This window comes from Euprymna scolopes, chromosome 22, assembly GCF_053919585.1.
Source record: "Euprymna scolopes isolate OS-2025 chromosome 22, ASM5391958v1, whole genome shotgun sequence".
Taxonomy (NCBI): domain Eukaryota; kingdom Metazoa; phylum Mollusca; class Cephalopoda; order Sepiida; family Sepiolidae; genus Euprymna; species Euprymna scolopes.
The window spans coordinates 5,696,723-5,711,009 of record NC_136503.1 but is presented as its reverse complement, the minus strand read 5'-3'; the positions used below and the strand labels follow the sequence as shown (position 1 = coordinate 5,711,009).

The window sequence follows — 14,287 nt, the reverse complement described above, 5'->3', positions numbered from 1 at the left end:
GATATATTTCTATTTGTATGAATACTCTATATACAAATTTTAAAATCTGTAGATAAAGAATTTGTTGAGTATATGGGTTGAGAATTGTTCTCTCTCTCTCTCTCTCTCTCTCTCACACACACACACACATTCTCACTTTTATAGATATAATAGATTATGCTAGATATATTTCCATATGTCTGAATACCCTATATACAAATTTTCAAATCTGTAGATAAAAAATTTGTTGAGTATATAGGTTGAGAATTGTTCTCTCTCTCTCTATCACACACATTCTCACTTTTATAGATATAATAGACAGATTATGCCAGATATATTGAAATATGTCTGAATGCCCAATATACAAATTTTGAAATCTGTAGATAAAAAATTTGTTGTATACATAGGTTGACAATTGTCCTCTCTCTCACACACACACACATTCTCACTTTTATACATATAATAGATAGATTATGCTAGATATATTTCTATATGTCTGAACACCCTATATACAAATGTTCAAATTTGTGGATAAAAAATTTGTTGAATGTATAGGTTGAGAATTTTTCTCTCTCTCTTTTTCTCTCTCTCTCTCTCGCTATCTCACACACACGCATTCTCACTTTTATAGATAAAATAGATAGATTATGCTAGATATATTTCCATATGTCTGAATACCCTATATACAAAGTTTCAAATCTGTAGATAAAAAATTTGTTGAATATATAGGTTTAGAATTGTTCTCTCTCTCTCTCTCACACACACATTCTAACTTTTGTAGTTATAATAGATAGATTATGCTAGATATATTTCCATATGTCTGAATACCCTATATACAAATTTTCTAAACTGTAGGTAAAAAATTTGTTGAGTATGTAGGTTAAGAATTGTTCTCTCTCTCTCACACACACACACACACAAGTTCTCACTTTTATAGATATAATAGATAGATTATGCTAGATATATTTCTATATGTCTGCCTACCCTATATACAAATTTCCAAATCTGTGCCCAAAAATGTGTGGAATATATAGGTTGAGAATTGTTCTCTCTCTCTCTCTCTCTCTCTCACACATATTCTCACTTTTATAGGTTATATAGGTTGAGAATTTTTTGCTCTTTCCATCACTCACATTCACACTTTTATAGATATAATACATAGATTATGCCAGATATATTTACATATGTCTGAATACCCAATATACACATTTTCAAATCTGTAGATAAAAAATTAGTTGAATATATAGGTTGAGAATTGTTCTCTCTCTCTCTCTCTTTCTCTCTCTCTCTCACACACACATTCTCACTTTTATAGATATAATAGATAGATTATGCTAGATATATTTCCATACGTCTGAATACCCTATATCCAAATTTTCTAATATGTAGATAAAAAATTTGTTGAATATATAGGGTGAGAATTTTCCTTCCTCTCTTTCTCTCTCTCTCTTTCTCACACACACACAAGCTGAAAATTGTTCTCTCTCTCTCTCTGACTCTCTCTCTCTCTCTCTCTCTCTCACACACACACATGGTCATTTTATAGATATAATAGATAGGTTATGCTAGATATATTTCTATATGTCTGAATACCCTATATACAAATTTTTAAATCTGTAGATAAAAAATTTGTTGAGTATATAGGTTGAGAATTGTTCTTTCTCTCTCTCTCACACACACATTCTCACTTTTATAGATATAATAGATTATGCTAGATATATTTCCAAATGTCTGAATACCCTATATACAAATTTTCAAATCTGTAAAGATAGAATTTGTTGAATATATAGGTTGAGAATTGTTCTCTCTCTCTCTCTCTTTCACACACATTCTCACTTTTATAGATATAATAGATTATGCTAGATATATTTCCTTATGTCTGAATACCCTATATACAAATTATCAAATCTGTAGATACAAAATTTGTTGAGTATATAGGTTGAGAATTGTTCTCTCTCTCTCTCTCTCACTCACTCACTCACTCACTCACTCACACACACACATTCTACCTTTTATAGATATAATAGATTATGCTAGATATATTTCCATATGTCTGAATACCCTGTATACAAATTTTCAGATCTGTACATAAAAATTAGTTGAATATATAGGTTGAGAATTGTTCTCTCTCTCTCTATTCTCTCTCTCTCTTTCACACACATTCTCACTTTTCTAGATATAATAGATAGATTATGCTAGATATATTTCCATATGTCTGAATACCCTATATACAAATTTTCTAATCGGTAGATAAAAAATATGTTGAATATATAGGGTGAGAATTGTACTTACTCTCTCTCTCTCTCTCTCTCTCTCTCTCTCTCTCTCTCTCTCACGCACACATTCTCACTTTTATGGATATAATAGATAGATTATGCTGGATATATTTCCATATGTCTGAATACCCTATATACAAATGGTCAAATCTGTAGATAACAAATTTATTGAATAGATAGGTTGAGAATTGTTCTCTCTCTCTCTCTCGCAACCTTACACACACAACCACACGCAAACATTCTGACTTTTATAGATATAATAGATCGATTATGCTAGATATATTTCCATATGTCTGAATACCCAATATACAAATTTTCAAATCTGTAGGTAAAAAATTTGTTGAATATATAGGTTGAGAATTGTTCTCTCTCTCTCACACACTCACATTCTCACTTTTATAGATATAATGTATAGATTATGCTAGATATATTTCTATATGTCTGAATACCCTATATACAAAGTTTAAAATCCGTAGATAAAAATACGTTGAGTATATAGGTTGAGAATTGTTCTCTCTCTCTCTCTTACGCACACACACACACACACACACACACACATTTTCACTTTTATAGATATAATAGATAGATTATGCTAGATATATTTCCATATGTCTGAATACCCTATATACAAATTTTCAAATCTGTAGATAAAAAATGTATTGAATATATAGGTTGAGAATTGTTGTCTCTCTCTCTCTCTCTCTCTCTCTCTCTCTCTCTGGCTACCTCACACACACACACATTTTCACTTTTATAGATATAATAGATAGATTATGCTAGATATATTTCCATATGTCTGAATACCCTATATACAAACTTTCAAATCTGTAGATAAAAAATTTGTTGAGTATATAGGTTGAGAATTGTTCTCTCTCTCTCACACGAAACTGTGCGCTCGGCTTCTTCCCCCCCTTCCCACCCCAAATGCTTGGGAAACTGTGCACTGTTTTTGTTGGTTTTCAAGCTGCCTCTTCCCCCCCCCCACACACACACAGTTTAACAGTAGTAGGAGGTCAAGAGAAAGAGGGTGAGAGAGAGAGAAGAGTAAGTTGGTGAGAGAGAGAGAAAAGAGAAAGAGGGTGTTGGTTTTATATTTTTATTATCGTCTAATATTTTGAAAGCTGAATTTCTAATAAAATGTGCATCTATAGGAGATAATGCCTGGGAATGTGTTCCCCCCCCACAGTTTAACAGTGGTGTGACGTCAAGAGAAAGAGGGTGAGAGAGAGGGAAGAGTAAGTGGGTGAGAGAGAGAAAGAGAGAGAAAAAAAAGAAAGACGGTGTTGGTTTTGTGAAAAAAGTTGTTATTTACAATTGTTCGCATTCTTGGCCTTTTGGTCAAGATCAAAGTGTAGTATCTGTTCTTCAGATGCTGCACTTCTATTTCTTGTTCTCTTTCGGTGGAGGAGAAATCCTCCACGACTGAGACAATTTTTATTTTTGTACCTTTTCTCCACGTTAAAAAACGACCCTGGTGTCTAACTCTGTCCCGTGGGGAGGCATAGTAAATAGGTACAATTGTTCGCCATTAGTGGATGTTGATGTCACGTCACGTGACATGACTAAGCGTTTTTTTTTTTTAGTATGAATAACATTTTTTGTTTTAATTATAAAGTCTACACTTAATTTTATAGAAAATGATGTATATATAATAGAAAAAAAAAGTTACTGGTTTTGTTGGATTCAAGTGGATCCCCCCCCCTCCAGTTTAAGAGATAGCAGGTCACGTGGTAATATACAAAATGGCTAGCGTAAATATAAAGATCGGTTTTTTTATCGACGAATATTTTGAAAGCTGAATTTTTTTTTATTCCTGTACATTTTTTCCTGATATTTTTCGTTAAAACTCTTGTATAAATACTATTTTTAACCAGTTAAATACGTTGGAGACATTGTCATGGAGTTTAATAATCTCTAGAACAAAGCAGAAGAGAAATTACAAAAGTATCGGTAAAACAAAGTGTTTGTTTACATTTGTTCGCCATTACTGGATGTTGACGTCACGTCACGTGACATGACTAAGCGTTTTTGGATTATGTAATATTAACATTAAAATGACAGGTTTTTTTGGGGGCCCCCCTAGGAGAGAAATGATCAGTTCACCCCCTTTTAATGGTCCGTTTGGTGTGGAATTTCGATATTTGTCATGCGGGTGATCAAGGTTCAATATGATACATAATTTGTCAACTTTGGTTGTGTCTGTCAAAAGTTTGAGCTGACGTCACGTCACGTGACACGTATTGAATAACGTTAAAATGACAGGTTTTTTGGGGGGCCCCCCTAGGAGAAAAACGATCAGTTGACCCCTTTCTACTGGTCCGTTTGACGTGAAATTTCGATATTTGTCATCCGGGTGATAAAGGTGCAATATGATACCAAATTTGTCAACTCTGGTTCCGTCTTTCAAAAGTTTTAGCGTTACAAACAAACATACATACATACATACATACATACATACATACACACCGATTTTTGCCTTTTATATATATAGATGGTAGATTAACACACTATCTCTCGCTTTCTCATAAAGTTTGATTTTCTTAGTTTAAAAAGAAACTGATCAGTTCATTCAATTTTTGGGATATGAAATTTTCATTCTGTAACAAGTATGTACATCATAAAGATTTTTTGTTCTTGTAATTGCTTTTTAATTAGGTTGAATTCTCTACTTGCACTGATAAAAAAAATGAAATTTTGTCTGTCCTTAATCATGTCATGTAACAGCTAAGAATTAAAATCCTTTTTGTTCATATTTAAATGAAATATTTTTTTGTGTTCAGTTTTGAAAAGTTTGTCAAAGAAAATAACTTTCATAGACAATTATAGTGTTAAAAAAAGCTTCAACCAGAACTTGCTCCCATACTTACGAAACTATTTAAGCGCTGCCTTAAGGAGAAGTGCTTTCCGACTCCCTGGAAGACCTCATCAGTTTGCCCTGTATTTAAGAATTGAGGTGATAAGTCATCTCCCTCTCAGTACAAACCAATAAGTCTCCTGTGTGTTATGAGTAAGTTGCTGGAATCCATATTAAATAGAGAAATAGTCAACCACCTCAGCAGGAATAACCTTAGTGACACACAATATGGTTTCCGCTCTGCAAGATCTACCGCAGATGTGCTGACAATTATATCCCACAGGATTAGTGAATCTCTTGACAAAGGCTTCCTTTCTAGGACAATTGCTCTTGACATATCAAAGGCCTTCGACAAGGTATGGCATAAGGGTCTACTTCACAAGATTTCCAGCTACGGTATAACTGGAAATGTTTTCTCAATCATTAAATCAATTCTCTCCAATAGACTCATAAGAGTAGTGGTAGATGGACAAAAATCGGAGGCCTGCAATATAAATGCTGGAGTCCCTCAGGGGTCAATCCAGGGCCCAACTCTCTTCCTGATCTACATCAATGACCTCCCTAAACACATACTTAAATCATTCGTTGACATCTATACTGATGACATGACCATCTACGGCAATACATTAAAGGCTGTAAATGACAAAGTTCTCTCTGATTCTCTCTCCTCTGATCTCGAGCGCGTGGTTCAGTGGGGGAAGATATGGCTAGTTACCTTTAATGCATCCAAAACCAAACTCCTATCCTTACATCATCAACGCTCTGATCCCCATCTGGCATCAATTGTGATGGATGGCTCTCGTCTGGGTGAGGCCCCGTGTTTTGACAAGCTTCTGGGTTTGACCTTTACTCCTGATCTGAAATGGAACACGTACATCAAGTCTGTTGCCAAGGTCGCTGGAAAGATGGTGAGATTCTTCTACCGCTCCAGAAGATATCTCACTACTGATGCAATTCTCTATCTATATAAAAGCCAAGTACGTCCAAGGATGGAATACTGTTGCCATATCTGGGGAGGAGCTGCTAAAAACAGCTTATCCTACCTTGACAGAGTACAAAATAGACTTCGTGGCTTAGTGGGGGATGCCCTTTTCTCTACCCTGCAACCTCTCTCCCACAGAAGAGACGTTGCAAGCCTATCCTTGTTTTATCGTTATTTCCATGGCAGGTGCTCGTCTGAACTCCAATCTCTGGTTCCCCCTCGCCAATCTTTCATGAAAAACACCCGTCTAGCTGAATCCACTGTGAAAAATTTCCCCCACTCTATATCTGTGCCTAAATCAAAACGCGGATTCCATGAACAAAGCTTCTTTCTTAGAACTGCACACCTGTGGAACTCTGTTCCGTCTGCCTGCTTCCCACCGGACTACAACTTGGATGTCTTCAAGTTCAACGTTAACAAATTCCTAATGAACCGCCCCCTTAAGTAAACACTTCATCAAATCTCCACACTAACGTAATGTAGTTGCAATAACCCTTCTCCCTGAGTGGCTTCCGGGCCTTGATAAGTGGTGATCACTGTGTAAAAAAAAAAGGACACAGTTGAATATTAAAGTAAAAATAGATTTCAAAATGAAACCAAAGTGAATTATGAGATTAAAATTTTTTTTTTTTCTTTTTTCTTTTTTTCTTTAGGGAGGCTAAAGTACTGTTAAAATATTATCATTCATATTAAATAGTACAAAAAATATTATATATAAACAAACTCGAACATAAATTATCTTGTCAGATTTTCTAAATCAAACCGAAATAGCATTTAAGTTGAAAAAAAATCAAACATTACTTCTGACTAGTCAATTTTCATTTGTTATTGTTGTACCAGATTATTGGCAATATAATAACTTAGAATATATTTAAAGAATTACTTAGTCAGGATCAGACAACTAGTAATATGGAAAAATTTTAAATAATCACCTAAAAATAAAAATAAGCAAGGGGATAACTCATTTTAACTTTGGAATATAATAGGTGGTGTCTACCTTTTAAATTAAAAAAAATTTGCAAACAAATAAAAATAAGACAAAGAACTACTTGCTAAACAATGTTTTCTCCATAAGTTGCCATTTCCTGGGTATTGTTTATATCAATCCAAAAATAGGGACTAATATTTTCCCATCATGACATTGATTTTTAGGTTTTTGGTTTATTGAAAACTTGTCTAACTAGCATTTTCGTCAGTTTGTTGCATTTAAGTTTGAAATAGCATTTTTGTTGCTAATCACAAAATGTTTGAATGCACCTTAAGAATATCGGTTTTGGTTATTTATTGTCTTTTTTTTTTTTTTAATGTAATTTTTCACTATTTTTGTATGTTGAAGGGGGGGGGGATATAATTGCAGATTTTTCAATTTAATTCTGAGTTGTCCTTTATTTATTTTTCACCTCACTACGTTTCAAAAATTTTAAATAGGTTTAAGTGTTTTACTACTATAGAAATCACTACCACGATTTGTTTTGGACCATTATAATTTAAAATGGACATAACATTTTTTTCTTTCCTTCTTTTCCTGTCCACCAACCCAAGAAAATGAGCAATTCGATCACTCACTCTGGTAAACATTGGATTTTCATTGTACCTGGTGCTGGAGCATGTCGAAAAAGTAAACAAATTTTAAGAAATAGTATGGATCAATTTTGTCATAGCATAAAGCATAGCTTGCATTGACAATATCAGAAGTTTTTAGATCTCATAAGAAATTTCTGAAGAATCCTAATTCAACTGATTAGATTACCAAAGTTAAGCAATGTTGAGATAGGTGGCCATTTGGAATATCAGGGTGTTTATGTAGGAGGACCTCGATGCCCTCCTACAAGAACTGCATTGTCATCTCCTTTTGACTTGAATATACATGTGATTGAGGATTGCTTGTGAATTTAATATCCATATGACATGTCTTGCTTCAAAAGAAGCCGGTTCAAATCCCCTGTGGTGAATGTTGTCTACCATTGTGATAGGAAAGTACAAACAGCAAATAAAACTTAAACGAAATAATTTTTTTTTTGTTTAAATAATTTCTTTAATAAATTAAAAAAATCTTTTTAAATGTTGAAATGGCATTGTGCGTTTATTTTCTTTTATGTGCTTTTCGCAAATGAATGAATAGATAAAAGAAAACATTTCAGACAAACGTATATGATTCAAAATGGAGTTTTTCATTTTTTTTTTTTTTTTTTAGTACAAGTCATAAGCATTCTCAATTGAAAAATGTTTTGCTTTGCACAGATGAAACGCAGCAATCGTATGTGAGAATCACGTGATCTCATTTCATATTCAAAATCGTTTCTATCATCAACAGGCATGGTTGAATTGAAGCAAGTTGAGCATCTTGCTTCAATTTAATGTTTGTGTCAAACAATTATTAGTTTCAGAAATATCTTTTCTTTTTTTTCTTTTTTTACACTATTATTATTATTATTATTATTATTATTATTATTATTATTATTATTATTTGTTTTTGCTTAAGGTTTTTATTTATGCATCTTTAATCTTCAAATAAAATTACATTTAAAAATAATTTATTTTTTCACTTGTGAAGACAAAAAAGTACTTTTCGACAGATCCTTGCAACTCTCTGAGGAGCTGTGTCTGTTGGTCAGTCTGTCACACTTCAGTTCAAAAATTTTTTTTTGTTGTTTTTCACTCTTATCCCAAACTAGGCATATTGCCACTTGGACATAAGGGACTACTATTTGGAACCATATCTAAAGGGATACTATGTAAGGAGTTTAGCAGTAAGATGTCTGTTCACATTGCACTTATTTTTCTGCATGTCAGTATAGGTAGGGAAGCAGAGACCCAAGAGGGAATTGCCAAATCTAGCAGTTTGAAGGGAGAAACTATTGGAGTTTTTTTTTTTTTTTTTTTACAAAGGAGTCGCCACTTATCAAGGCCCAGAGGCCACTCGAGGATAAGGATTAATGAATCTACAGCGGTTAAGGGGAACATGTTGTAGTCATATTTAGAAGTGGAAATTTGGTAAATTGGATTACTTAAGGGGATGGCTCATCAAGAATTTGTTCACATTGGACTTGAAGACAACCATATTGTAGTCAGTTGGAAAGCAGGAAAACAGAACAGAGTTCCACAGGTATGCAGTTCTAAGAAAAAAAGCTTTGTTCATGGAATCTACTTTTAGGTTTAGGCACAGATAAAGAGTGGGGGAAATTTTTTTGTGAAAGTCAGGACAGGGTGGACCATAGATTGGAGCTCAGGTGAGCACTTGTCATGAAAATAACGATAAAGCAGAGACAGGCTCACAACATCTCTTCTGTGAGAAAGAGGTTGCAGGGAAGAGAAAGGAGCATCCCTCACTAGGCTACGAAGTCTATTTTGCACTCTGTTAAGGCAAGATAAACTGCCTCTGGCAGCTCCTGCCCAGATATGGCAGCAGTACTCCATCCTTGAACGTACTTGGCTCTTATATAGGTAGAGAATTGCATCAGCAGTGAGATACCTACTGGATCGGTAGAACAATCCCACCATTTTCCCAGCAACCCTGGCAACGGATTTGATGTAGGTGTTCCATCTCAGATCAGGAGTAAAAGTCACACCTAGAAGTTTGTTAAAACATGGAGCCTCCCCAAGACAAGAGCCATTCATTTTGATTGATGCCAGATGATGATGGAAAGATAGAAGCTTGGTTTTACATGCATTAAAATTAACCAGCCACCGCTTTCACCATAGTACCACATGATCAACTTACTCATGACGCACAGGAGACTGATTGGTCTGTATTGAGAGGGAGATGAACAATCACTTGAATTTTTAAATACAGGACAGGATGAAGTTTTTCAAGGTGTTGGAAAGCATTTCTCCTTAAGTCAACGCTTAAATAACTTTAAGTATGGCGGCTAGTTCTGGTTGAAGCTTTTTTTAACACTATAATAGGAATGCCGTCAGAGCCAGTTGCTTTACTGGAATCAAGATTTTTGATAAGCTTGGCCATATCATGCACAGATATTTGTAAATCACATAGCATGTTTTCAGACACAGGAGGAAATACAAGTGGTTCATGGCCCTGATCGCATAGGGTAGTATTAGCTGCAAAGTTTTTGGCACAGAGTTTGGCTTTGTCCGATGCTGACGCGATTACCTTAGGTCCATTGATGATGAGTTGAAGGCTTTCTGGCATCTAGGTACCCCAACAGTGAAGTGGTGGGATTTTGATGCTTGTTGGGTTATCGGGGGGATATATAGAGGGCACAAATGCGAGGAGTTCATCAGAGCACATTCCATTAAAATACTGATAAAACAGGTACAAGGATACAACATTGCGTCGAATGGACAGAAGTTTGAGTTAAATTGAATGTACACTTTATTTTAAACTAGCAGGGGGTACCCGGCGTTGTTCGGGTGTTTGTAGGTGTGTATGGGGGTGGGAGTGAGTAATAACTCTGTTTAAATATTATAAAAAGACGATGTTAAAAAAAATGGGGGGGGGGAAATGGCATCGGATCCAACCTGCAATCTTAAGATAACGACGCTGTGTGTATAGAGGGGGGGGGTAAACTAAATAATAAGTGAAGTAATAACCCTGTTTAAATTAAAAGAAAAAAAAACGTTGCCCGGATGTTTTAAAGGTGTAAAAAGAAAAAAAAATAGTTTTGGTCAGGAGGCGGGATTGAACCTGGAAGCCTTGATACGGAGGTGGAAACAAAAACCAACCACTTAACCGTCTTGGCCACGAGTGAGAGTAATTGATTAGCGTGTTAAGTTAAGGCTTATAAAGCGAGTGAAATAGGTTTGCTTGACAGATAGACGCTAAATGAGGTCATCACGGGAGCGTTACGATAACGTGGTAGTATTTTTAGTTTTCGCTTCCCCAAGATGATGGTGGGGGGGAAAGCAGCTCCCCATTTAAAGGGGATTGTGCAAATCGAATAGCAATTGTCTGATATAAGGAGAAACTCCACATTGATCAAAAGCTGATTACTTTCTGGATATTTCGGCGCGAAAGCCGAGAACACGAACCGTTTGAATTTAGTTTCACTTTATTCATACTAAAAAGCCAAACAAACAGGCGCAGAGCGAAATAGCGTAAATATTATAAAAGTCGATGTAAATAAATCTAGACGCGACGCGCGTTCGCAAATTGTAGATATTATTATTCAGATGGTATATAAAAAATTCTAAGACATAGTAAGCCCATCGAAAATGCTGGCGAAAAAATCTTTTGCGAGACATACATAAAATGATCACACACATTTTGCCTTTTATATATATACTAGCGGGGGGTACCCGACGATGCCCGGGTAGGGGGTTAAATAATTTAAAAAAAAATGTTTTGGTAGGTGAGTATGAGAATCGAACCCGTACCCTTCAGTTGGAAATTAATGTGTGAAAAAAAAAAAAGTGCTACGTTAACCATTGAGCTATGGTGACAGGTTTGAAATTATTTATTTAACTATAAAAACAGGCGTGCGCAATAAAAGTTAACTCTGCTGCTTCCATTTGAACTAATTAAGAAGGTCAAATAGTCACGCTGGACGTTTTTCCCGGCGCAATGCCGAGAACGTCCGTTTGAGTTTAGTTTCAGTTTATTTATACTAAAAAGCCCAATCAACACGCGAGAAGCCAAAATAGCAATAATTTTGTAAAAGTCGACGTAAATAAATCTATAAGCTACATGCGTTCCCAAATCCTACATATTATCTAGAACCTATATACACAGTTTTAAGCGATCGTAACGACCTCGGAACCGTGTGCGAGAAAAACCTTTTGAAGACATACACGAAATGGTCACACACATTTTGCCTTTTATATATATAGACTAGCGAGGGGTACCTGGCGTTGCCCAGGTGTTTGTAGGTGTGTGTGAAAAAAAAACGGAAGCCTTGACGACGCGCATAGTAAAAAAAAAAAAAAAAAAACAGGTGCCTGTGAAAAAAAACCAAAGCCTTGACGACGCGCAGTTGGAAAATAGTAAAGTGTGAAAAAAAAACAGGTGCGCGTTTTTGATTGACGTGACTGTGATATGTATTCAGCAGTTACGATTTTGTGCTGGACAGTTTTTAAATAAATAAATAAATCGGTTTGTTTGTTTTAACTAAGTTCGGGGAAAACCAGCTTCCTGTTTATTAGGGGGAGTGTCTCGTCTCGAAATGAAAGCTACCGTCTGATATGACGAAGTCAACATTGAACAAATGTTACTTAGCTCTCTAGAGACCACTGGCTCTGGGCCGGTGATTGGAGTCGAATTTCGCTTTTTGTTTATACCGAAAACCGAATGTAACGCGTGCCGATGCAGGAAATGTGGAATAATTAACGTTTGAAAGTCAATAAAATTAAATAGACAGGCGAGCTCCGTGGTTAAGTGTGAGCTATTACAATTTATAGATGATATAAAAAGTTTTAAGAAGTTGCGAAGCGAGCAAGCGCTTCTCTGAAAGAAGCCTTTTGTGGACATCGAGGAAAAGCGTACATACATACATACATACATACATACATTTTCGCTTTTATATATATAGATAGATATATAGATGATTAAATATCTTTAAGACACTTCAAACTCGTATTTTGCCCATCTGTCATACTTAAGATTGAAAAAGTATTTTTGTGTATGTCCATGTATCTCTTACTGAGGTTCTGTCTGTCTGTCATATTTGAGTTTAAAATAACATCTTCTTCCCTAAAACACATGGATTGGTTGAACAATTTTTCAACACTAAACATGCAGATTTAATGGACAACATATCTTCAGAATTACCATTCTTTATTGTTGCAATTTAGCCATTTTGAGTATTAAAATACTGATCATCTCTACTTGTATATAAAAGGCACTTTGTCTGTGGGTGTTTGCGAGTACCCTATAGACTCCAAAATGGCTGGGCCAATTTTTTTTAAATTTTACATAAATGTACTTTATGTGCCTGAGAGTGTTCTTGTTCTTCTTTTGTGTTGGAATACCTTTAATAAGTATTAAAAATCGGTAATCAAAGAAATCCCATCGAAGAAAGAACAATCTGATTTGGACCAAAGTTGACACTTTTATACAGCCTAATAACATCACAAGTGCATTCAAGTTTTATCACCACAAGCAGAACAGCCCAGCATATAAAATCAACAGCAAGTTCTTTGATAAGACAGGTGTGCATTCAAAATGAATGTTTATCTTGAGGGCACAATTGAACCATGATACTTGACTTTTACATTTTAAATTTCAAAATATATATATATATATATAGATATATATATGATTTTATAAAATCAACAGTAGGTTCTTTACAGTGCAATGTAGACTACAATATATTGTGGACTAAGTTACTGCGAGGAGGCATGTGAAGCTTCCTCCTGGTGCACCGCAATGGGTCCCCAACCAGAGCAGGCAATCAATTGATTTGATTGATGAATGGGTGATTTCACTGATTTCGATGACAATAAAAGTATTGGAAGTGTGAAACATTTGTTAATCCTCATTCAATCCCGGGCAATGTCAGGTATTCCTGCTAGTTTTTTAATAAAATTAATTGAAACTTTGAAATTTTTATATCTTTAGAGGAAATAAGATTTGAAAAACTTGTATTTAAACGTTACAGAAAATCTGATGATGAATTTTGACCATGTTTTAAGAATTTTATGTGTATGTGATTATTTTGAAAAAATTTAAATGTATTTTTTTTTTTCTTTGCAGCATCATTAATGGCTTTGCTCTCCCCCTGAAACAAGAACATAAACAATTTTTAATCAAGGTTCTTATCCCATTGCATAAAGCTCGCAGTTTGAGCTTGTATCATGCTCAGGTGTGTATATCATTCCGAATTAGATTTTTATCTTTTCAACATTCTTTTGAATGCCAGTTTTTGTTTTAATTTAATATTCAAGTTTAAGGAAATTATCCCCTTTAATTCCCATCATAATTGAATTTGATTATTGTTCTTATTTTTATCAGCAATGATTGGGCAGAAGTGTTAACATGAATTAACGCTTCTACCTAGTCCATGGTGCTGTCAGATCAGGCTGTCTGAAAGTATTGGTTTCCTGATCTAAAATGCACCAAAAATTGATAGTTTTTTTTCCTTTCCTTTGTAAAACTCAATCATGTTCTCAAACATCACAAATATTTGAAGATATAAAGAACTTGAAGTATAAAATTTTAATAAATTACAAATTCAGCATTAAATAACTTGAAAAGGGTTGATATGTTGTAAAACAAAACCACTAAATATACCCGTCATGACT

The 14,287-nt window shown here is 34.7% G+C and overlaps 1 protein-coding gene and 1 pseudogene across 2 annotated transcripts in view; both read left to right on the top strand.

Moving 5' to 3' along the window:
* LOC145243865 (serine/threonine-protein phosphatase 2A 56 kDa regulatory subunit alpha isoform-like) overlaps nt 1-14,287 on the top strand; it is a 381,258-nt gene that overhangs the window by 331,621 nt on the left and 35,350 nt on the right. For both annotated transcript variants that reach the window (XM_080106935.1, XM_080106934.1), the window contains exon 7: nt 13,740-13,848. In XM_080106935.1, coding sequence (XP_079963061.1) covers nt 13,740-13,848 — 109 coding nt within the window. The remainder of the gene's footprint in view (nt 1-13,739; nt 13,849-14,287) is intronic.
* On the top strand, nt 3,573-3,706 carry LOC145244131 (U2 spliceosomal RNA; annotated as a pseudogene).